This window comes from Peromyscus maniculatus, chromosome 7 (genome assembly GCF_049852395.1).
Source record: "Peromyscus maniculatus bairdii isolate BWxNUB_F1_BW_parent chromosome 7, HU_Pman_BW_mat_3.1, whole genome shotgun sequence".
In the NCBI taxonomy this organism is placed as follows: domain Eukaryota; kingdom Metazoa; phylum Chordata; class Mammalia; order Rodentia; family Cricetidae; genus Peromyscus; species Peromyscus maniculatus.
In genome coordinates this window covers 40,577,366-40,599,996 of record NC_134858.1, presented here as the reverse complement: position 1 = coordinate 40,599,996, position 22,631 = coordinate 40,577,366, and the positions used below count along the sequence as shown (strand labels likewise).

At 54.9% G+C, this 22,631-nt stretch overlaps 1 protein-coding gene across 1 annotated transcript in view; it reads right to left on the bottom strand.

The window, feature by feature from the left end:
* The window catches only part of Nectin1 (nectin cell adhesion molecule 1), a 63,161-nt gene extending 41,455 nt beyond the window's left edge, over positions 1 to 21,706 (bottom strand). Inside the window, exon 1 of the mRNA XM_042280731.2 lies at positions 21,573 to 21,706. Coding sequence (XP_042136665.1) covers positions 21,573 to 21,651 — 79 coding nt within the window. The 5' untranslated portion in view covers positions 21,652 to 21,706. The remainder of the gene's footprint in view (positions 1 to 21,572) is intronic.
* Positions 21,707 to 22,631: the final 925 nt, after the last annotated feature.

Sequence of the window (22,631 nt, the reverse complement as noted above, 5' to 3'; positions counted from 1 at the left end):
ATTACTGGTATCACAGAGTTCCTATCAGGTCCAGGGATCTAGTGCTAGATAAAACATAAAAATTCTCTGTTCCTGGGAAGTCTAGATGCTAGTGATGGGAAAGAGGAAGTGTCTGTAGGGGATTTGGGTTTCTCACCGAGAAAAGACATTTGAGCAGAACACCAACCAAGACAAGTATTTACCAGGGAGAACAACATTCCAGTAGAGAGCAGAAGGTGCAAAGGCCCTGAGGCAAGAGGTCTGGAATTTTTGGCCCGTGTTGCTGAGGTGAGAAACACAGGAGGCACATGACACAGGGCCTAGACAGTTCCTCTGAGTGAGAGGAGAGGCACTGGGAAATGGCAGAAGAGGCGACTGATCTGACTTGTTTTCACAAGATCACTGATAACTGCTGGGAATAAACCTATAGGGAAGGGAGGCAGAGAGCTGTACATACTAGGCTACTGTACCAACTAGGACACTTCCGGGAGCCCCCAGGCCTGATGGGGAGGCCTCCAGTTCTTCTTAGCCCACCTCTCCCACCTGTGAAGGTGACAGCTGGCAGCCCGCTCCCTCTCCCTGCAGACAAGCTGTCTCGCTCATCCTGGCCCGAGGCAGGAGGAACAGGGTGGGATGGAAGCACACTGCATACACATGATCCTTGGGTCAGCTGTCACAAAGAGAACAGAGCCTTCTGGGGTGGCCTTCGCAGGGTCTGGAGCCTGGCCTCCCTCCTCCATCTCCTTACACTTTCCCTGACACTCAGAGATCAACTAACTTTCACTCCAGGTGAAGTTCTCCTTTCCACTGGGCACCACGTCGTCAGGTCCACACCCAGATCAAGAGGCAATTTGGTGGCTTGGCTTCTGTTAGGGCAGGGGTCTGTCTGGCACCTTGCTTGGGAACTGAACCCACTTGTAAGGCAGCAGCCCGGGCCTTGGGCCAACCCCTACCTCAGCATCAAGGAGTAGGGAAAGGCAGATTTCCCTACGCTTTGAGAATTTCTGCCTCTGGGCCTTTGCACAGCCCAGGAAGGTCCTGCAAACCAGGGACCTGCACCTCTCTCTGCACATCTGAACCCCGGGAGCAGAGGGGGCAGAAAAACCCACACCTTCCCATACCCAGAAATCACAGCGCGGGCTGCCTCCAGTCTGTTTCAAACGCACGGCCTAGAACTGCCCCCACTGGGGCTTTAAACCTTTGGAAATGGCCTAGAGGACATCAGAGGTTCTGGTGTGGCCTCTGCTTCTTCCATTCAGTTAATGGTGTCCACAGGACACCTGAGGGCAAGCACTGGCACTGCCTTCCAGTTCACCGGGATCTACCATTTCTTTCGGTCCTCATGAAAACTTGTGGAGTTGGTGGCATAACAAGATAAATAAATTAACTTATTTATTTGTTTATTTGGTGACTGAGAGACAGGGTCTCACGATGTAGTTCAGGCTGGCCTTGAACTCCTGATATTTCTGCCTTAGCCTCCCAAGTGCTGGGATGACAGGAATGCCACACTGTGGCCAGCCGGTCACTACTTCAGAAGAAGAAACTGAGGGCCAGGGGTCTGGCATAAAGTCCAAAGGCACAGGCTAGCAGGTGCCAGGGACCCCCACCCCCAGATCCATCCTTGTTCCTCAATTCTATTTTTTAAGACTTATTTTTACTTTTGTGCATGCACGTGGGTATGTGCATGTGGGTACACATAGGCCTGGAGGTCAGATGAAGTCATTGGAGCCCCTGGAGCTGAAGTTATCGGCAGCTGTGAGTCACCTGACATGGTGCTGGGAACTGAACTTGGGTCCTCTGCAAGTCGGCAAATCAGCAAGTGCTCTTAACTGCTGAGCCATCTCTCCAATCCCAACCCCTTAATTCTTCTACCTAAAGCTATGTGGCTGAGGAAGGAGAGGGATTAGGATCCACCATTTGCATTCTGGCAGTCTCCATCAAGCGATCCATCCTTAAGTGACCTTGAAGGATGAGGGAGGGGTGTGATGGGTAATATCGATCTTCAATTTGACAGGATTTAAAATCACCTAGGAGATAAACCTCTGGGCATGTCTGCAGGGGAGAGGGACGGTCTTTCTAAATTAGGTTAATTGATGTGAGAAAACCCACTCTATAGACTGGCATCCAAGGCTGAATAAAAAGGAGAAAGGAGGCAGAGTTCCAGCCAGTCTCAGTCTGTCTCTCTCTGTCTCTTCTTCCTGAACGTGGCTGTGGCTATAATGGACTCAGCCACCGTCTACACCTGCTGTTAGGTCTTTCCTGCCATGATGGACTGTCTCCCCTTCAACTGTGAGCCAAAATAAGCCCTTCTTCCCTTGAGTTGCACTTGCCCGGTGTTGTGTGTGACAAGCAGCCACACAGGGAGGTTCCCAGCAGGCGCAGGTGTAATGGGCAGCTGGCCCCTCACTCCACCTGCCCAGACTCACCGCGGCTCTTCTCCTCTCCTGTGCATATTTTAGGCACTGGCTCTCTCCTCCCTCGGGGCTCTTTGCACGGCTTCCCTGTCTGCAGGGGGGTCCCTGCCCCTATGCCCACCACTCCCACTTTCTGGCTGAAAGTCACCTTACCCCGTCTTTTGTGGTTAATCCCCATTCTGCTCCCACCTCTGCCAAATTTCCCAAATCCATCTCCCATGCTATTACGGACAACCCGGACATACCACAGAAGCCACCTCCCCTGTCCTGTGTCCCTCCCTGTCACCTAAGACACTCCGGACCACACGCCGTGTGTCAACACCGTGCCTGCTTGTTAGAGGTGGAGAAGACAGTGGTGACCGCTAGGAGACAGGGGGATGAGAAAGCCAGAGACAGTTTCTTTCTCTTCGGAAACTCGGGCTAACAAGAGCCCCAGACACGAAAACAAACAATTACTGCAAGCCAAGTGCTGGGTTTTGTTTGTTTTGCAAAGTATGAACTAAAACCGAGGGTGTATCAAATGAGAGAGGATGCTGCCCAAAGCGATGGGGTACTACAGGCAAGATGAGGCTTTCGGGTGGGTCTCAGGGGAGCCCCTCAGCAAGGAAGACAAGAGGGGACAGAAGAGAAAGGGTACCTTTAGCGGTGTGTGTGGGCGAGGGACATCGGGATCTGTGGCCGAGGAGGTAACTGTGTCGCTAACATGCTTGAATCCCTGGGTTCAATCCTCAGCACAGCATAACACTGATTACTCAACTGGGGTGTCAGCATTTGGGAAGTGGAGACGGGAAGATAAGGAGCTGACGGACAGCCTCTGCTACATAGTGTATTCGAGGCCAGCCTGATCTGCACGGGACCCCTAAGTAAGTAAGGAAGGAAGTAGTCCTTGTATTAGACAAAGGTTATAAACCTTACCCACGAGCCACTGGGTACCATTAGTGTTCTCTGCGAAGAGAAGTCACAGAGTCACTTCAGGAGGAGGCTTGTGGAGCGCCAAGTGGAAGAGGCCCGGCATTGTATGCATGGTCTCACTTAGGTGGTGTGTTTAAGGAGGAAACAGTGGATTAGTGGGCACAAGGGCAGGGGCGGAGAAGCAGTGACAGGTCTAGGGTTTTTCTCCGAGGTGGTACAGATGTTCTGAATGCTAGGGTGGTGATGGCTTCTCAACTCAGTGAATATAATAAAGGCCGTTGGGCTGCGTGCTTTAGAAGGGTGGATTTTATGGCATGTCAATTATATCGTAATAAAAAAATACATGGAGAAGGTTGGATGGTGGGGAGCTCTATTCAAAGAATGCCAGCCATGAGGGGTGAAGGTCTGAGACAGCTTCCTCCCTCCCCAGCCCAGGCCTGATTCTGCTGGGGGCGGGGACTGGAAAGGCCCCAGGACCCCACCTCCAGGCATATACCAGCCTCCTGCTAGAGTAAATGCTTCATGTGTGTCCCACACATGATGTCTGGGACCAGCACAACACACAGGCCACCTGACACGCCACACACTTATTTTTGCAGACAGGCAGGTCCCCTGGCAATTGAGCAGGCACGAAAAGGCTTTGCTATAGACGAGGAAATGAGGACAGAAACTAACATCATGAAAACAGAACTGGATGTTGGATATGAGAGGGACCCCGCACCCTCCCACATCCCAGTGTGGGGGGCCTGTCGGAGCTCCTGGGAGACCAAGGGTCACCTGACTTCAGACTGCCACACTGTCTCCCTGGAGTCAGAGTTATGTCTGCCACTGTACCTGCAGGGGCCTAATGTGCTCTCTGAGGCAGGAGGGGAAGGGATTCGGAGGAAGCCCGGACCCCTTCCGAAGATGGCCCTTGCTGTAGGACACTGAGTCACACACTCCATGCTCTGAAGACACTCACCTCCCAATGAGGGACGTAGAAGGCCCTGCTCCTTAGGGGGTTCATCCGCGGGAGCTGGGGTTCCCCTCACACTAGCTGTAGAGTGGGGAAATGGGGAAGGCCCCCCACAGGGAAACTTTGGATGCTTTGAAGTGGGGTGGGCAGGGAGACAGAAAAGGTACCTGGAAGAAGGTGGCAGAAGCTGCAGGCTGGCTCTCATTCTGCTGGGGCGAAGGACAAGGGCAACCCTGCACCCCCCGGTGTGCGTGCATGGGAAGTACTTATGAATGGAAGTGGAGGGAGGGGGAGCCGTGTGTGGGAGGCCAAAGGAAGCCTGGGAAAGGGCTGGGGAGACGACAGAGTAGTGTGGGGGACTCCAGCTCTGGGACAGGGGCGGTTCTTATGTCACTGGAGTTCGGAGGTGAAGGCATGGCAAAGACGAGGGGACGGGACGAGACAGAGCAGGTTTGAGGGGGAGGACTTAGCTATTTTTCTCCCAGCATCCCCCAGGCCACTTCTCTCACCACAAACCTCAGTCTCAAGCCACTTGGTTGTCATGGAAACAGGATGGAATAGAACAGATGGTCTCCACTAGCCAAATTCCAATTAAACAGGGCAGAGATAGATAGGAAAGGGGGTGTGATCTGATGGGGCCATGAAGGGCTCTGCCCCCCAACCCACCTCGCACATACCCGGAGCTCCCCAAGGATGGGCAGGAGACTTGGGCACCGAGTCTCACTGCCAGGCACCCCTGCCCTCATGCCTTCAGTTCTGAAAGATGTGGGGCAAGGAGGTCGAGGAAGTGTCAGCTGTGGGGTTCACCTTTAAATTCGGAGCATCAAAATGGAGGCACACCTGCATCCGTGCATACACACACATCCAAGCACACTTGCGCACACTCAAACACGTCTGTACGAACAGAAGCACGCAGGAGCGGTGCAGAAAGGTTAAGCAAAGTCATTACAGAGACACACTTTTAACATGCTACAAAGAAAATGCTTTGGATACAAAATAAGCCATTTATTCCCATTTATTTAATTAACATCTTGGAAGACTCTTATCAAAAGCCTGCACATAGGGATATAAACACACACCTGTGATTGGACATTGTCCCTGGCCTCAAAGACACAGGACAAATGAACTAATAACATGAGCACAGCTTTGGCCAGGCTGTTCACAAAGTGCTGTGGCCACAGAGGAAAGAAATGATTAATTCGGAAAAGGCGACCGGAGATGAAAGGACATGTACAGAGGGTGCACTGGGCTTTGAGGGGTGAGTAGGAGCTTGCTAGACAGTGAGGCAGGACTCTCCAAAGAGAGAAGATGGCCAGAACAAAGCTGGGAAAGAACGTAGCTTGCAGGGGAATAAATACATCTGAGTGGAATTGGTGTGTAGAGCAATTAGTGGGAGAGAAGACCCCCTAGACAAGGCCTGGCACAAGCGGCATCGTTTCTGACGCAAACACCAATATCCGGCACACAGAAACATGCCACCACTCGGTTCCCGCCTGCAAAGCGGCCCAGCCACACACAGCTTTGCCCACACAACCACAGTACCCCAGTACTTAGCAAATGGAAAAAGATGATTTTGTTTGCTGTGAAAAAAGCGAGGTGGGTATAGAGGTGTCAGGAAAAACGGAGCATCCGAAGTTCTCTCTTGGCTCCAGGGTGAGAGAGGGTGCCAAGAGCAGCACAGAGAGGGGTGCTCCAGAGCCAGCTGGCTCCCATCACGTCATCATACATTCATGAGGCACCTGCTGCTTACAAGGCTCGGAGCTGGGCTGTGGAAAGGCCCTCCTTGAGGAGCTAAGGGTCTAGAGGAAGGGAGAAGAGAAAGTCACACTGAGCAGACTGGGTGTTTCACAGGCAGATGTGCTAGGGCTCAGGGCTCAGCCATCAGCAGGAAGTAAGGCTCAGGAACAGGAGCTGGAGTGGTTCACTTGACGCCTAACAGTATGGGAGGTAGCTTTGGAAAAACAGGTCTGGCTACAGCAGAAGGCTAGACCAATGATGCTCAATATGCTGCCTGGGGGAACTGCAGCAATATTTTGGGTGGTTTGTTCTGTTTTGGTTTTGTTTGTTTGTCTGAGACAAGGTAGCCCAGGCTGGCCCCAAACCCACAGTGATCTGCCTGCCTCTGCCCCTGCTCTCCCAAGTTCTGGGATTACTGGCTTGTACCACCACGCCTGGCTTGAAGACATCTACTGTCACAAAGGGGTGGATGCTACTGGCCTCTAGTGAGTAGAGGCCAGGGAAAATGCTAAACATGCCACAGTGAGCAGGGTGGACCAAGCCAAAGGATGTCTGGCTCCAAGTGAGCAGTGCTAAGGTTGAAAGGCATGGCCTAGATCATGGAGCATGAACTGAGGTCAGCAGCAATGGAGAAAGAGCCCATGAGGGCTTCGGCGTGGGACAGTGATATGCTCCAACTTCTCTTCATTCTGCCAGTGCTGAGTGGCTGCTCAGGAATGGGGAAAGACACTGAGAAAGAACCACAGTACTGAGCTCAGAGGTGTCCCAAGGAGGACACTGCCAGGCCTTGTAGCAGTCAAGGGAAAAGGGTGAAGGACAGGGAACAGAACTGGGGGCTCCAATGGCCCAAATGGGAAGAGTCCAGGGTGGGCTATAGCTTGGGAAGAGGTGAGCGAGGATCTTGGGGTGCAGGACTGCACACAGGTCAGGCTGAAATAAGACATGGAGGGCTTCTCTTTAGCCTTCCCCTTTCTCCAGGGCCTTCCAAGGCTCCATGCCCACCTCCAGTCGCAAGTCCCAGAAGACACAAGTCTTCCACCGGGGGCTGTCCTGGTCCATCTCCTAAGCCTTCAGGGCTCAGTGTCAAGCTCACTGTCCTGGAGAAGCCTCTGGGACCCGCCCTCACAAAGGCCAGCTCTCCGTGTCTCCATCCTAGCCTCTGCATACTTTAACCACTCAAGTACTTTTGACGCTCTGCACAACTCCCAGGGGCCAGGAACCCCACCTGCATCATGGCTGATGTTTGGAGGATAGCCCACCACTTTGTCCCTGGCTCCAGTGTATGCAACGAATGAGGAAGAGGAGCAGAGCCCACCGGGGGGGGGGGGGGGGCGGCTCTGGCTTCAACTCTGGCCTTTTTCTTGCTTCCCTTTCTACTGCTCTGTCTCCTGATGACAGGCTGGTAAAAACCAGCTAGGGAAAACTGTTCTAATGGCCACCAGGACAGGCTTATCCCCAAGATCAGAAGTCAGAGGTGGGAAACCTGGCCAACCTCCAGCCAGCAAGGGCCCCAGCAGTCAGATGCAGAAAATGCTAGGACCCCAGAACATGTGACTCCCTCTTCTTTTTACCCTAAATGGCAGGACCTGGTGTAACTGGTCTCAGGTGCTCCCAACATGCACCAGCTGAATAAAGTCTCTAATCATGTTTCTAGTTGCTTAAAAGCGTTTCTTTTTTGACACACGGTACCTGGCACAAAGGAGCTGCCTGAGGAGACTCCGTTGGCTTCAATCCTCTTACAGGCACCATAGGGATGTGGAAAGGGCCCACATAGAATGGTGGCCCTGCTCACAAGGGCACCTGGAGACCCTTTGTGGGTGGCCTGCCCTCCCTGCAGGAAGTATCTAGGGGCATCCACTGCCTGTGGGGGAGGGCAGGGAAGGCAGGTCACTAATCTCTCTTGGAGATTACACAGCAGGCTGATTCTGGGTGCCAGAGACCGGGGGATTGAGGCATGATGGGAGACTCTTGCCTGGGAGGTGGGGGGCCCAGCATAGGGTAGATGGGGCCTCTTTTCTGGGATCTGGACATAGCCAGAAAGACCTCTAGGACTGAGGGCTGAAATTTGGGGATAAAAGTGCCAATGACTTATTAACCAGAGTTGCCAAAGATTAACCCAAATGCCTGGACCTTTAGGCCGGGCTTCCTCTATCATCCGAGTTGAACAACACCCCACCCCCACCCCCAGGCTACTTTGGGTCTGGATCTTATCTTCTGGTGCCCTGATGGCTACTGCTATCCAATGACCCCTACACCCAGGATTGACAGTTGTTTGGGACAGGCCCCCAGCTTGTCTGGGTGAACAGGGAGGTCCTCGGCCCTGTCCAGTCTTCACATTCAACCTCCCCCATGGCTGGCTTGGCTGGACGCCCTTAGCTCCTTACCCCCCCAAGCTCAGACTCAGGCTTGGGTCAGGCTAGGGGTCTGAAGGAGAGGAGGGAAGCGCCATGGGACACTGTCTCTGACAGAGGGGGGCTGATGCCAGGCAGCAGTCTGGGGTATGGACTCTACACAGGGCCACCTCAGGGAAGCAGGAGCTGGGTCAGGGGGAGGCAGGGGGAGGAGATCCTGGGTGACCCCTGACCTCTCACTTGAGTGTCCCTGAAAGTAGAAGGAAGCTGATTGTCCCCCTCAACTTTCACTTTGGGGAGCTGGCGGGGGGGGGGGTGGCAGTGGCCATGTGGGTCTCAGCATAACTCCAGGTGTTGTCTGGTAAGGACCCCTGAGACAGGCAGTGAGGCCCACCTGGACTCGTTTCAGTTCAAGGACAATTCGGTCAGCTCTACCCATGCCCCTGGACTTCCGCCTGCAGAATTTGCTTCAGTATCCCAGCGCCTCCAAGAAGTAGAGGGCCCCATCCTGCCACATGCCGGGTCTGGTCCCTTCCTGTGCTGGGACGGACGGGCCATGAAACACCAGCAAACAGAAGAGGCTGCGGGGAGATCACGCCACCTGCGTGTGGTACCCCCTGCGGCACCCCCTTCCCATGGAGTCACCTTACTCTCCAAAGCAGTCAGGAATTTGGTCCCCAGGAGGGCAGAGGAAGCTTGGAGCCCAAGCCCAGGTCACCCCCCTCACCCCACCCCACCCCACCCCACCCCACCCCGCCAACCTCCCAGGTAACAGATGCAGGCAGAAAGGGTCCTGTCCACCACCCTGGCTGTCCCCAGCCTCTTCGGAGCCGCCCCCCACACCCTGATCCTCTGCAATATGCTCTCTCCACCATTCCCCTCTCCCCATCACTAACTTAATTCCTTAATTCCCACTGGAGATAAGCCGATCTTTCACTGCAATTTATAGTTAATCCAAAAGAAAACAGGGGTGGGAAGGGGTGAGGGCTGGGCTAGAGGATGGGGGTGAGGGTGGTGGGAGGTGTGAAGCCAGCCTGCCCACCCCACCTCCTCTCAGCTCTCTCACAGTCGGTTGAGAATCGAGGCCAAAACGCTCAGTGTACTTCTGGTGCACTGGCTTCTGTTTGGGGCAGTACCTCTGCTACTAGATATCCAGACAGTGTGTTCCCAAAGACAGCAGCCGCGATGGCGAGGTGTGTGACCCTGGGCCACCAAAGCACATGGGGGCAAGAGCCATGAATTCAGGCCTCTCTGAGTAGATGACCACAGGGACATCAATGTGCCCCCAGGCAATTCCAAGGGGCAGCGACAGAGCTGGTGGGTCAGGACGCAGATCTTGGCACAGTTGCGTGGGGGAATGTAGGGCTTCTAAGGAGTGGGGAGAGATCCCTGTCCTCAGAGGGGTTCACACTGAAGTTGGCAGCTCTAACAAACGGTAGTGGTCTGGGTAGGCGGGTTCAGGATGTGAATGTGGTAGTACTCTATTTGATTTTGCCTGCAAAGCGGAGACTCCAGGATTTTGACCAACCTGCTCTGCCCTTGCCTACAGGGAAGGGAAACCCCTTAAGCTGTGGTTATACTGGGAGGCTCTCTCTAGTCCTGGGTCTGGTGGGGAAGCAGGGGCTCTCCTTGAAGAGTGAAGGAGGCCAGGTGGCGGTGGCGCACGCCTTTAATCCCAGCACTTGGGAGGCAGAGGCAGGTGGATCTCTGTGAGTTAGAGGCCAGCCTGGTCTACAGAGCGAGATCCAGGCATCAAAACTACGAGGAGAAACCCTGTCTTGAAAAACCAAAAAGAAGAGTGAAGGAGAACATGGCCTAGCCCGTCTGTCCTTAAGTTCTACACAGGGATTATTCAGGGAGATCAGTGTTGAAATGACCCCTCCAGGCTGCAACACTCTGTCTTCATGGCCTTCTAGGCATCTGTGTTGTGAGCATTCTCACTTAGAGGAGAATTGACCCCATGTGTCACATGCTATGTTTGAGGGTAGAAGACAGAGGACAGAGGGCCGATGCCATCCTCTGCTGTCCAGGACATTATGTTTGCCGCTGTGTCCTTGGCTGCCATCTCCAAGGGAATGTATGAATGAACCTGCCCACCACGCTTGCACAAGGGTGGTCAGGAGTCCGTGGGAAAGGCAGAATCTCGAGTCTCTCTCATTTAACCTTGGCTTCCAACTCCTTAAGAAAGGAGACCAAATGGCCCCCAAAGAGCCACCAGGCACCAGGCGACCATCTGAGATGGCAGGCACACCTCTAAGGGCACAGCTCTGCCCCTAGCCTGGAGGAGGGGATACCTTGACCATGCTGCTAGGAAGGTCATCCTAGCAGAGATGGTTTAGTCTCCAAAGGAGGAGGGGTTTCCTCCTTTGGAGACTAAACCTTCTTTAAAGTCAGGGCCCTTAGTGAAGAGCTAATGATGGCCCATGGCACACTATCAGGCTCTCTATCAGCTTTCAGGTCCTTTCTCTTTCAAACTCTCCGACCAAACTTAACAGTTAAGGGAACCCATGTTTAGAGGTCATGTGGCATCGATCCACAGGCCAAACAGGTCACTCATAAAACCCTGAGCCCAAAATAACTTGTGGGTTCAATGTTGAGAAGAAAAATAGTGAAATAAGTTGTTACTGATCCTATAGACAAAACAATTTTGCAAGTGACCTCCAAGTGTCTCCACATGGCCCTGGGGGCAGAGCAGATCTTGGCTAGGGGAGGAGTCAGCATCTCTTGCTACCTCTCACCTCCAGGACCCAGACTCCTAACCAACATCAGGAGGAGCAGACACATACACACAATGCACATGACCTCATGTGTGCTCACATACACACAGCCATAAACCTCCCTAGTATACACACACACACACACACACACACACACACACACACACGACATAAAAAAACACTTGTGAAGAACACACATAAACCACACAGATCATTACCACAGCACAAACTGTGTCCACAGTGCTGAGGGGATGGGGTAATGGAGTGACAGGGGGCGGACAGGGTAAGACACGCTGCCTGGGAACGATGCTTCCATGCAGAGCTTGGGGCGGGGTGGATATGGAGCCTTCCCAGCTAACCCTGCGGCGGCAGCACTGGGAGGTGGGTGCCAAGGATTGTCACTGCCTTTCTCCTTTATCACCCCTGCTTCTCTTCAGCGCAGACCCAGGCCCATTATCTGCCTCCTGGGAGGGCTGGGAAGGGTGCTGTGGAAGGGATAGAGGAGGGAGCAGGGGAGTCGGGTCTGTCGCCTAAGTCCCCCTAAAGGCCCATCCATCAAGCCATCGGAGATAATCAGTGCTCAGCTGGTTCAGGACACTGATGACTCTCTGGGCACCACAGACACAAAGAATAAATCCAGGAAGAGGCTGTGTAGGAGGTATCTGGGTAGCAGGGCTGCTGCCTTGCCTGGGAAGGGAGAGAAGGCCCATCCATCATTCTGAGAGATGCAGCAATCTAGGCCAATGAGATGTCGACGCTTCAGGGCGGGGGTGGTGGGCAGTAATAATAAAATCATCTCGTGCGCTGTGTGGATGCTCCGTCAGTATCTTATTTACACTTGGGAGATGCCTGTCCCTGCCTGTGCTCCAACTGAGACCTCCAGAGAGGCTGCAGAATACAGCCACCATAGATGTAAACTCTCCTGGGTAGGGGGCCCTTTGTGATCACTGGGCAACCCCTGGATTTGGGAAGGATCCAAGCAGGCCCTAAGCCTGTTTCTTCTAGGGGCTTTCAAGTAGATCCCAGTCTGGGATGATTCCAGCTGGTGTCTGGGCCACAGGGGCCACATTGCGATTCAAGCTAATGGAGCATGGACAATCTGAGGGTCTGGGAGGAATTTCTCCTTGGCTTCGAAGCCGATCAGATGACTGTGTTTCAGCCTAGCTAACGTCCTAATTAAGCCAGTGGAGCTGTGAGGCCAGAGTCCACTGGGTGACCTGGAGGGTCATGAATGCCAGGAAAAAGCTCTAGATCTGAGTGACCCTGAGAGGGGCAATATGTTCATGTCCTGTGCAGAGGCCATGGTTAGTCTCTAGCCACAACATGGGGAAAGGTCTGAGTTTTCTTCTGCTCCCAGGATTGTCTCTGCTGGGCTTCTCCAATTCTTTACCCTGCTGCAACCTGCTGCACCCTGCTGCATGGCTGAAGATCCCAGGCCCCAGGGGATGCACTGTCTCTACTCCAGCTCCTGATCCCCAGTCTTCCTGGGATAGTGGAAGCAACTGGTCCTTTCATCCCAAGAGATCAAAGCTTCCTACACAGATGAACACCCTAAATCCGCCCCTGCAGAGGCCCCTCCCTTTCCATCTTTTGGGATCCCTAGGAGACAGCAAGACATGTCATAACCTTCTGGACCCACCCATGATCTGTGCCAAACCCAGGAACCTTGATACCTGTTGGGAAGTTCCCTGGGAGAAGCCAATGCTCTGCCTCATGTGTCTGCATGGAGCATGGTGGGAGGCCCCCACGATGGCACTCACTGGTAATGTGTAGACTCAGGGATAAAAGAATAACATGATGTCTATTCCATTCCAGCACAGCCAATGAACACTCCTGAGGTCCAGGAGAGGGAGGGACATGAGAAGGGGCAGGATGGTCCAGGAACATATTGATTGCATTTCTAAAACTTCCAACGTAGCTAAAGTACACCACAGGAATAGCACCAGGACTCTTGAAGATGCAACGCTCCTAGGCCATTGCAACCACTGGACAGGCTATGTGGGGATCCTCAAAGGGATACAGATGTAAGCAGTGGAGAGCTATGCACAGGAGTTGAACCACTCTTAATGTACTGTCTTGTGACTATTCCAGGCTTAGCAGACAGGCTCCTCCACCATTTGCCCACAAAGCTCTGGAGGAGAAACAGCTCAGCCGGGTGGAAGCATCATGGACGTTGGGTCCGACCTCCTAGACCTGAACTCTGACTCTGCCACTCATCAGCTGAGTGACCACAGGCGAGTCACCTAACCTGTCTGGGCCTCATCCTTACATACATAAAAACAGGCACACCACATCTACCATGAACGAATATTCACATGATCTGTGATGGTCATGAAGTCACTAACCGGTGCTGCCAGCAGTGTCCGGCACCCAAGGATCTCTAATACAAGTTTGCTCATGCACCTATCTATCCACACAGCAACGCTCCTAGTCGACTATGGAGCTGGCTCTGTGTTAGGCCCTGGGAAGACCAAGAGGCACTCTTGGCTTTGTGAAGAAGATAAATCCCAGGTCCAAATAACTACGAGACACTGATGAGGTACGGGAAGACTTGGAGAGAAGTTATACACAGCCGGAGGGCAGACCATGAAGGTTTCATGATGCTATTAGCTCAAATTTAGTGTTTAGAATTAGTCTTTAAAGGAAAGAGTGAATAAGGTGCAGAAAGAGCATGTGCAAAGGCCCTGAAGGGGGAAACACGCTTGGCATGAACAGAGGAGTGTGAAGCATGCAGGCGAGGCCAGCGGGCGATTGCAGGGAAGGAGCAGCCATCATATGCTCCTGGGCTGATGAGTGTCCTTCTCAGGTGTATCCTGGGTGTGTGGGCACTGGAGCCAGGAGTTAGGGCCCGATGCAAGCCAGGAGCTGCAGGAGCTGCTTCACCAAGGACGTGCTGTCATCAGGGCCCACAGCAGTGTCTGCAGCACCGGCCTGGCCCTGAGGCACCTTCTCTAACACTCTTCATAGCAGCTGACTGGGAGAGGTGGACACCGGCAGTGTGGTGCCTCCCCATCCCAAGTGTCACTTATATAGCACAAGAGGCTTGGAGGGGCTCACAGGGAACGCCCTGGAGCCATTACTGGCCTCTTGCCCTCTTCCCTCAGTGCAGAGTTGACTGTGTCTGCCCAAACAGATCAGGCTTCCATCTACACTGACTCATCTGGAGGCCATACCAGCTCACCTGCCAAAGTGTGGGCTACCCTGCATGACCCTCTTATGGGAGCAGGGCAGACCCGGGAGCCCCAGTGTGCTCACACCAGTTATTTGGGTCTGGCCTGCATTTTCCCAATAAGCGTGGGGCGCCAAGAAGGATCTTGTTTGTTTTCCATTGTGACATCTATGGAGCCATGCTGGTGTTCTGGTATGCTGGGCTTCGGGTGGGAAATCTAACACAGGAACACAGGCAGAACAAGGTTGGCTGTCCATAGTCACTAGAGCCTGCTGGGAAACACACAGACCCGTCTTTGGGGGATGAAACTTCAAGGTGGACTCTGGTCAAGGTACCAACTCTAGGGCGGAAGTGGGACATGAAACCTTGCCAAGGCTACTAGATGGTTCTTGGTCGAAGCGGGCTCTTTCAGTCTTGGATGAAACTCTAGTTAGAGATGGGGGAATTGCTTCTGCCACAGGGTCTCTACATCTTTATTCTCTGCTTTTTGGATAGAAAGACAGGCCAAGATTTAGGTCAAGGCCGTGGAAGGCTCCAGGTTGTATCTCTGCTTCAGTTGCATGTAGAGTTGGTATGATGTCCCTGTCCCTAAGGTCCCTCATCCATGGAATAATGATGGGTAGAGCCTACAGTCAGCTCCTTTCAGAGAACAGCCCCAGGGAGGAAGCTGGGTCTTCTCCCCCCACAGGCAGGGGACAGAACTGAGAGTTCAGCTGTTTTCCAACTCTGAGGCGCATGCATTCCAGGACTTTAGGGGGATGGTCTCCACTTAAGCCCACTGATGGGCCTCAATCTCTCAACGGGACATTCTTGTGCCCATGGCCAATGGCCCATTTTGCTTCCTGAACCACGTCTGCAGCTGTGTCCCCAAGGAGCCCCGAGCCAGCAGAACTAATGTCCTCTAATGAGTCGGGCCAGAGTGGTCAGGCGGGTTTTATTGTCTGTGGCTGGGTAATGAGACTCCTCATAAACTGGGAGTGATTTGGGGTCTGTGCAAATCACACAGGCTAGAGGTGGCGGGGGTTGCCCGGGCAAGGGAGTTGACTCAAAGTGCCGAATTGTACCCCCAAACCCCTCTTGGGTTCTCCATCCATCCCATGATGCTTCCTGGGCTCCTGCTTTCTGCCTGAGCCAAGCCCACACCCTGTCCCGGCATGCCCATGCCCTGGGGCTCCACGCTCACACCTCAGGGCCCTGCCCTCGTCTCAGCCCACATTTCCAGGGGAGGATGCTCACTGCCTCCCTCTCCTTCACCGCTCCACTGTTAGGCATACCCTGTGCCAACCTGAGCTCCGTGGTCCTCTCCAGCAGCACTTTCCTGTTTCCCGCTTACCTCTGCCCAGAGCTGCCATACCTGCTGCAGGGCAGGAAGGTGGTAGCTGACAAAGTCAATGACTATACCATGGACACGATGGTGACCTGGCTCAACCCCTTCTGTGTGCCCATCCCAGCTCGTTCCTTCTTTCCGGTCTACCGGATTCACCCTCAGAAGCCCTGATTTGGCCACACGAGCACGGGATAGGCAATAAGTCACCAAACTAAGATTCATTTTCCCTATCTGTAAAAGGGAACAATATTGATTCTAACACAACTCGTGTGAATTCTAGCTGAAGTTCTGAGTGGAGAGTGGTACTGACCACATAACACAAGGGTTCCATCTGCATTATTTTCATGACAATTCAGTGGAAGTGTTCCGTCTGCAACCGGAGACCCGGGAGAGAAGGAGGGAACTCCAGGAAGGACTCTCTTTACCTGGCCTCTACCACCTCACCAAGAGCTGTTCCCTTCCCTCCCCTCAGATGTGAGTCCCAGGCTCTCCCTGCCAGCCCCAGGCTGCTGCCTCTGCAAGCACCTCCAGATGGGCAATGGCGCCCCAGCTGGGCCGCAGCCAGGGAGCGAACCCAGTGCCTGGAGGGCCCTGGGCAACATGCTACAGAACAAAGGCTGCCCAGCACCTGCTGCCTGTGTAGTACTTGGCCTCCACAGGACTGGCCTGGGCAGGTACCTTCAGCCAGTCAGGCCACCCGAGTCCTCCCACCATGCCAGCAGCTCCCAGGTGGCTGCAGCATCAGGTCCAAATAGGGGCAGGGACTCTCTCCCTTAGGAGAAAAGGGAAGTGAGACTGGCAATGAGCAGGCAGCTGAGGGGCCTTCTCTAAGGAGAAGCATAAAGGTGGGAATGCCCAATGAGCAGACCCAGAAAGGCAGGGCCATTCAGAGGAAAGACATGGGGAGAGAAGCCCCGGGCTCTTCATTATTTTGTGTTATCACATGCTATCCTTGAGCTAAGGACTTTCCATTCATCATTCTCCACCTCATCTTGAAATCTTGAATATCATATCAACAAAGTTCCATTTTGCAGATAGGAAAACTAAGGTGTGTGCAGCAAGCAACTCTGCTAAGGTTTCTCAACTAGTCATCAGTAGAGCTGGGACTCCAACCTAGCTTGGCCAGTTTTGCTATGCTGGGCCACCAAGATGGGGTGAACACCTGGTTACAGGAGAAGGACAGCTAAGTGACCTGCTTCTCTACCCTCTACTAAGAGTCTGAGAAAGGCACAGCTGCCATGCCCTACCCCTGGAGAATAAAAACCTATTCCCTTCTGCATTTCCCGGGATAAAGATTACCTACCCATTGCTCTCACAGACTCTCTGGGTCTGTCTTGGATCTCTTCTGTTACACTGGGTTCGCCTCTATGTGTGGAAGGGTCAAGGTTCTGGTAGCAGGTCTGACGTCTTGACTCCCATTTCTGCCCTTTCCTCTTCTTCCAGCTTCACCAGGCATGGGGAGCTTAAAGGGTTAACTGGATGCAGGGGTGTTATCTCCAGCTTAGGGCATTCCCTCTGCAAGATGATCTGGCTCAGATCTTAAGTTACCTCCTGCCCCAGCCAGCACATCTGCTGTTGGCTCTGCAGCCTTGCTCTCTATGGAGTGGGGTCGGTCGGCAGCCCAGGGGAATACTTGTCTGCTAGGCTTGGGCAAGGAGGCTAAGCCCCCAGGGACTGCTGTTCCCCTATTCCTTGTCCCTCATTGCCACCTCCTTTTCTGACAAGTAGGCTCTCTCCTTCTGTTGCCCAAGCCTAGGATTCTATATCACATACATTCGTTCATTGCTGACCTGGCCACCCCCCTGGCTTCTTAAGGGGACCAAAGCTCTCACTTAGGATCTTTTAAAAAGGACAGTGTGGTATCTAACTCCCCCAAACTCCTTTTCACAAGTGCCCATGCAGGAAGCAAAGGTACCTAAGGAGGAATCGAAAACCTACAAACTGGTCCCTTTCAGACATTTCGGGATCTTGTGAGCCTATGGAGCAGGCCAGGCCCATCTGGCTCCAGCATCGCTCTGTTGGCCAAGGAGACAACAGAAGGCTGATAAGAGAGGGAAGCCTTCCCAGGTGTTATCAAGGTCTAGTGGAAAGCCAAGGACAGAGAAGCAAGAAAGCAGCATTAAGGCTTCCTGTACCCCAAAGGACTGGGACCCAGCTTCCTGGTGCGAGCTAGCTAAGAGCAAATTCTGGCTCCCCTCCCAAAGTCACCCTCAAGTCACAGACAGAGACACAGGCATTGTCAAGGCTCGAGATCACCCATGCAACCCATCTGAATGCCATAAAAAATCAGTTATGCGTGAACATGCATTTGGTGCTTACAGCCTCAGTTCCACGGTGACTGCAAATATGAGTTTATATACTCCCTAATTCTAGTCCTCACAGACCTGTGCTTGTAACAGTGGATTGTGGGTGACCAACATCATCACGCAAAGCCCTGGACACACGTGTGTATATACACCTACTCTGGACCAAAGGCGAGCCTGTCAGAGTGTTAGAGTCCAAGTCCCACAGCTGGCTACTGTCCATGCGTACCTATAGTCCTGGCTAATGTTCAAAGCCCAACAGGTGATGCAGATACCTCTCTGCCCCTTTCTCAGTTAGGAGGTTTTCAATTTGCCAAGTTAACCAGGAAAGATACAATCAGAGGAGTAGACGCTATAGTCACACCTCCCTTGGGTGTTTTCTATTTGTGCTGAACAATGAACATTAGTCAGCTGCTAAACAATGGCAGCATCATTGATGCAGCAATGGGAGCCGACCCTCTGGCCCTCCATCCCAGCCCACTGGCTCAGCTGCGGGTACAGCCATGCTGGCAGCCTACAACTGGGCCCACAGGCCAGGCAGCCCAGGCGATGGCCCAGGTGGACTCACTGTGAAAGCCAAGTGGCCAAGGAAGGAACTGGCCACCTACAGCTGGTCCCAGCTTGCTTTAGGGAACCACTGGCTCCATGTCCCACATTTTGAACCAGTCCAGGTTCAGAAACCGTCTAGGCCACTCAGCCAGGCCTACTGGGCCCGAGCTCTGCAGTGTCCAGCCTACCCTCCAGCCTTGAGGGTTAGGCCTTGAATCTGACTCAGATGTTCTCCACAAGGCTGCCTGACTAATAGGCTTGGAGACTGCTGTTTGACACTGCAAGCCCCAGGCCAGGAGAATGGGTTCTGCTATAATGCCTGGCCCGGTAAAACCCAAGCCCACCTTGGTCTCTGAGAAACAGGCAAGAGGAAGAGAACCCAACAGCTCAGCTCTGGGGGCTTCAAAGGACACCACCAGGAAGGGGTGCTGTGCACAGGCGGCCTACGGAGAAGGAGAGCTGTGGCCCGACAGGTCTTTGCATGGTGAGCTTGACACCTAGGGTGTGGGTTTTCTTTCTAGACCAAAGGTGTGGGGAAGCCAATTACAGAGGGTGTGGTATAGGCGGGACACCTACTTCCCAGGCAGCTGCTTCAGCCCTTCCTCTTCAGGTTCCCATCCCTCTGTGGATGACACTGACCCTCTCCTCTAAGTGAGCGCCCTAGAAGAAGCCTGTCACCTCAGGAAACCAAGACTCCTGGGCTTTTTTTTCCCTACCTGTACTGACCGTCCTACAGAAACATACTTCTCTGTGTACACTTCAAGAGCCACGTCGTCGGCTGTGCTATGAAGTCAGGAGTCATCGCACACACTGGGGGCGCCTTCCTCTCCACTTCTATGATGCTTCCTCCCTGTCACAGCCCAGGAGAACCCAGGGAAGAGCAGCAGACCGGCAAACCCCCAGTGAGAGGCCGGAGCAGGAAGAAGCCCAGGAAGGGAGAGGGAGGTGCACACAGTGGGGATGAGCTGCCAACTGCGCCTCTGATTTTCTCGGCCCGAGGATGAGACTGAGTGTAGCCATGCCTACCTGCTTTCTGTCACAGTGGCCCTCCGAAGCCAGGCAGAGCAGCAGGCACACAGGAGCAGGCTCCATCTAGGAGCTGTGGCAGTCCAGGAACTTCGGCTGCCACAGATACACCCGTCCAATCACAGTCAGTGGCAGAGCACTTATTAAACGCCCCTAGGCTGCGATTCCATTCTGGGCACCCCAGCTCCTCGTTGGGAGTTTTGGTGGGGGAGCATCCGCTTTGAGGCAGGTGAGTGTCACCTCCCTGTCTCCCCGTTGTTGTGTGGGCGGAGCACACCAGGGCCTCTAATCCCCAAGGATGGAATTAAACGTGCTTCACCCCAAAATGGGAAATAGAGCAACAGACAGAAAGGGGTGAGCCTCCTTCCTCAAGCCCTCTGGCCCTTTGTCCATCCCAGGATGAGGTTAACCCCGAGTGTGCTAGGAATCCTTAGGGCTCTTGGCAAGTTCTCCCTGCTCTGGGTTCTGGGAAGGGTTAGGGATTTAAAAGGTTCTCTAAAGCCCGACCTACGCTGACCAGGTGAATTCTAGAGGCTGAGTTTCTGTGTGTGTGCTGCAGTTGACATCATCGGCAAGAAAGTGGGTGAAGTCCTCTCACTCCCACCCAGCCCACACTGGTGGAAGGTTCAGCATGCTCCTGTGGACAGTGACATGGAATGTCCCCTCCTGGGACACCCAAGAGGGGAGCACTCCACACTGGCCCATATCCCCGCTTTCCCAAATTGCGGCTGGCATCCACCACTGATGGAGAGGTGCAGTGCCCCAGCAGCGAGCTGGCAGGAGGAGGAGGAGGAGGCAGTAAAGGAAGTAAATGAGGCCAGGCTTTCTTGTCTTCCAGGAGTGCATCCAAACCACACCTGGGCAGTCAGGCCAGCCTCTTCCGAACAAACTGCCTGGCAAGCCCGCAGAAGCCCAGTGGCCAGTGGCTGGGAATCCAATATTCTTAATTCCGCACCTTTTTTCTGCCACCCCGAGTTGATGACCACCAGCCACAGACAAGCTTCCCCTACCCGCCCCCCCAAGGCCCCATCATGCTAGGGCCAGAGCTCATCTCAGGTTTGTTTGGGGGTGGGGTGGCTAGAGAAATACTTCCCCCACCTTGGCCCACATTAGTGTCCTGCTGGCAGCCCAGTTGCTTCCCCAGGGACACAAGGGGTTAAATCCAGGCAAGGGGACTCGGTAGGATTTGCCTCCTAAACGCATTTTCCAGTTCATTCCCCAGCACAATATGCCTGGGCCGGTCCCAGCCTCCGCCCCCACCTCATCCGTCAGAAAGGGCCACCACGGGCCACCCCAGGGTCGGGCGCGGAGTTAACCCCTCTTCTGCCGGCAGCTCACACCTCGAGGAAAGACTCGCGGGACACCCTCGGGGCCTCTTGGGAAAGTGGGTCATGCGGCCACCTGGCTGGCATGAAGCCCATGGAGCTTCCTCCTGGGGGAGCCCTCCGCTTTAGAAGTGGAGTTCCAAGGCGGAGCCCAGTCCCGCGCAAGGCCGGGAGTTTGTGATCCCCAGGCGGCCCGGCCTCACCCTCCAGAAAAGGAACCGCAGGTGAGCAAGACGCTGCCTGTGCCGCAGGAGCCGCTCCGAGCGCCCGCTGTGGGGCGATGTGGGGCAAGAGGGGGCCCCCCGCGACCCGAAGCCATCTGACAAGAGGCCGCCAAAAGAAACGAAGCCCCCCGCAACCCTCCAAGCCCATAGCCCACCAGCTCGGAGACTGACGCCCTCCCCCTGGGGCTGTTGTCTCATACCCCGAGCCTGTGATTACGGTGATTATTTTGCATTTATGTAACACTCAGTGTTTCCAAACTGCTTCTCGAGCTGAGAACTGGTTATTAAATAAATAGAACCCTATTACATATTATTATTTTTGTGAAGAACTGAGCGGAGAAAGTGCTTTCTTGCTACATAGAGACGTGCATCCGATTGCTTCCCTGCAGGGCAAGCTGTTTGGCTTCTCAGCCCTTTTCTCCACGGTGCCACCTCCAGCCCCCACTCCTTATCCAAGCGTGACCCAACTTTTCTGGCTCCGTTCGCTCCCTACAACCCAGTCGTGCCCGTCATCCAGCTCCCAGTCCCGGGGAGACTCTGGTTGGGTGGGAGGTATGGAGGGGAGGCAGAGGCGATCGTCTTACCTGGGAAGAAGAAGGCAGCCAAACCGAGAGCGAGTCCCCACCAGCGTCCAGCGGCGCCCGCAAGCCCCATCCGAGCCATCGGAGGGCGGGGGTCCGGCGAAAGGGGCGGCCAGGAGGGCGCTCCTCGCGCTCCAGAAACCAGCCTGGAAGACGAGGGCGGATCGCTGGCGGCCGGCTGGCGCTCGGAGGATCCAGGTCAGCCGCAGCCGTCGGCCTGGGCGGGATGGGCTGGGTGGGATCCGCGCGGCCACAATCCGGGCCCGGGCTGCCGCCGGCTCAGAGCCTCGGCAGATGCCCGCCGCAAGTTGCACGAGTCATGCCCCCTTCGCCTCCTCCGCTCTCCTCCTCGCCCCGGTCCCCGCCCTCTTCTTCCACGCAGAGCCGGGCTGGGGAGAGGGACCCACCCCCGGCGCGCCCGGCTGCCCGGCTAGCGCGGCGCAGGCTCCCGGCCCTGGGCGCGCTCACACCCTCCCGCTCAGCTCCAACTTGCAGGCGTCCATGGCCGGCCGTTCTCCGAGGGTGGCCGGGCGGTGCGGAGGGCTCGGGGCCCAGGCGGTGGTGTGTGGCTCCGGCGGCCAGCTGCCCTCGAGGCTCCGGGCTGCGCGGTCTTGGAGGAGCAAGGGGAGCGAGCCAGGTGCGCCAGGGGTCCCCACCACTGCCGCTGCGCCCGGTGCGGGCGATCCGCAACAATGTGGAGCTGCCTGGGAGCCGAGGCGAGCCGCGCTTGCTGCTCTCCCTCTCTTTCTCTCACTCGCCGATCCAGCCTCTCACCCGCTCTCCCGTGATGTCAGCCCGGGGGGAGGGGTTAGCGTTAACCCCCTCCTGGCTCCCACGCGCCCGGCCCAACCCTGGCCCGGCCTCCGCCCGCGCGCCTGCACCTCCCAACCCCAGGCACCTCCGGCTGCGAGCGTGGCCGTGGGGTCCCGCTCAGGCCCCCTCGCTAGCGAGATGCCCCTTGAGTCTCCTTTCGGCCGTGGAGAGGGCTGGAGGGCGGGCTGCCCTACCCGGTCGCTGACAAAGGGAGGCAGTGACCCCTAGCGGCCGGCAAGGGGGAGAAGC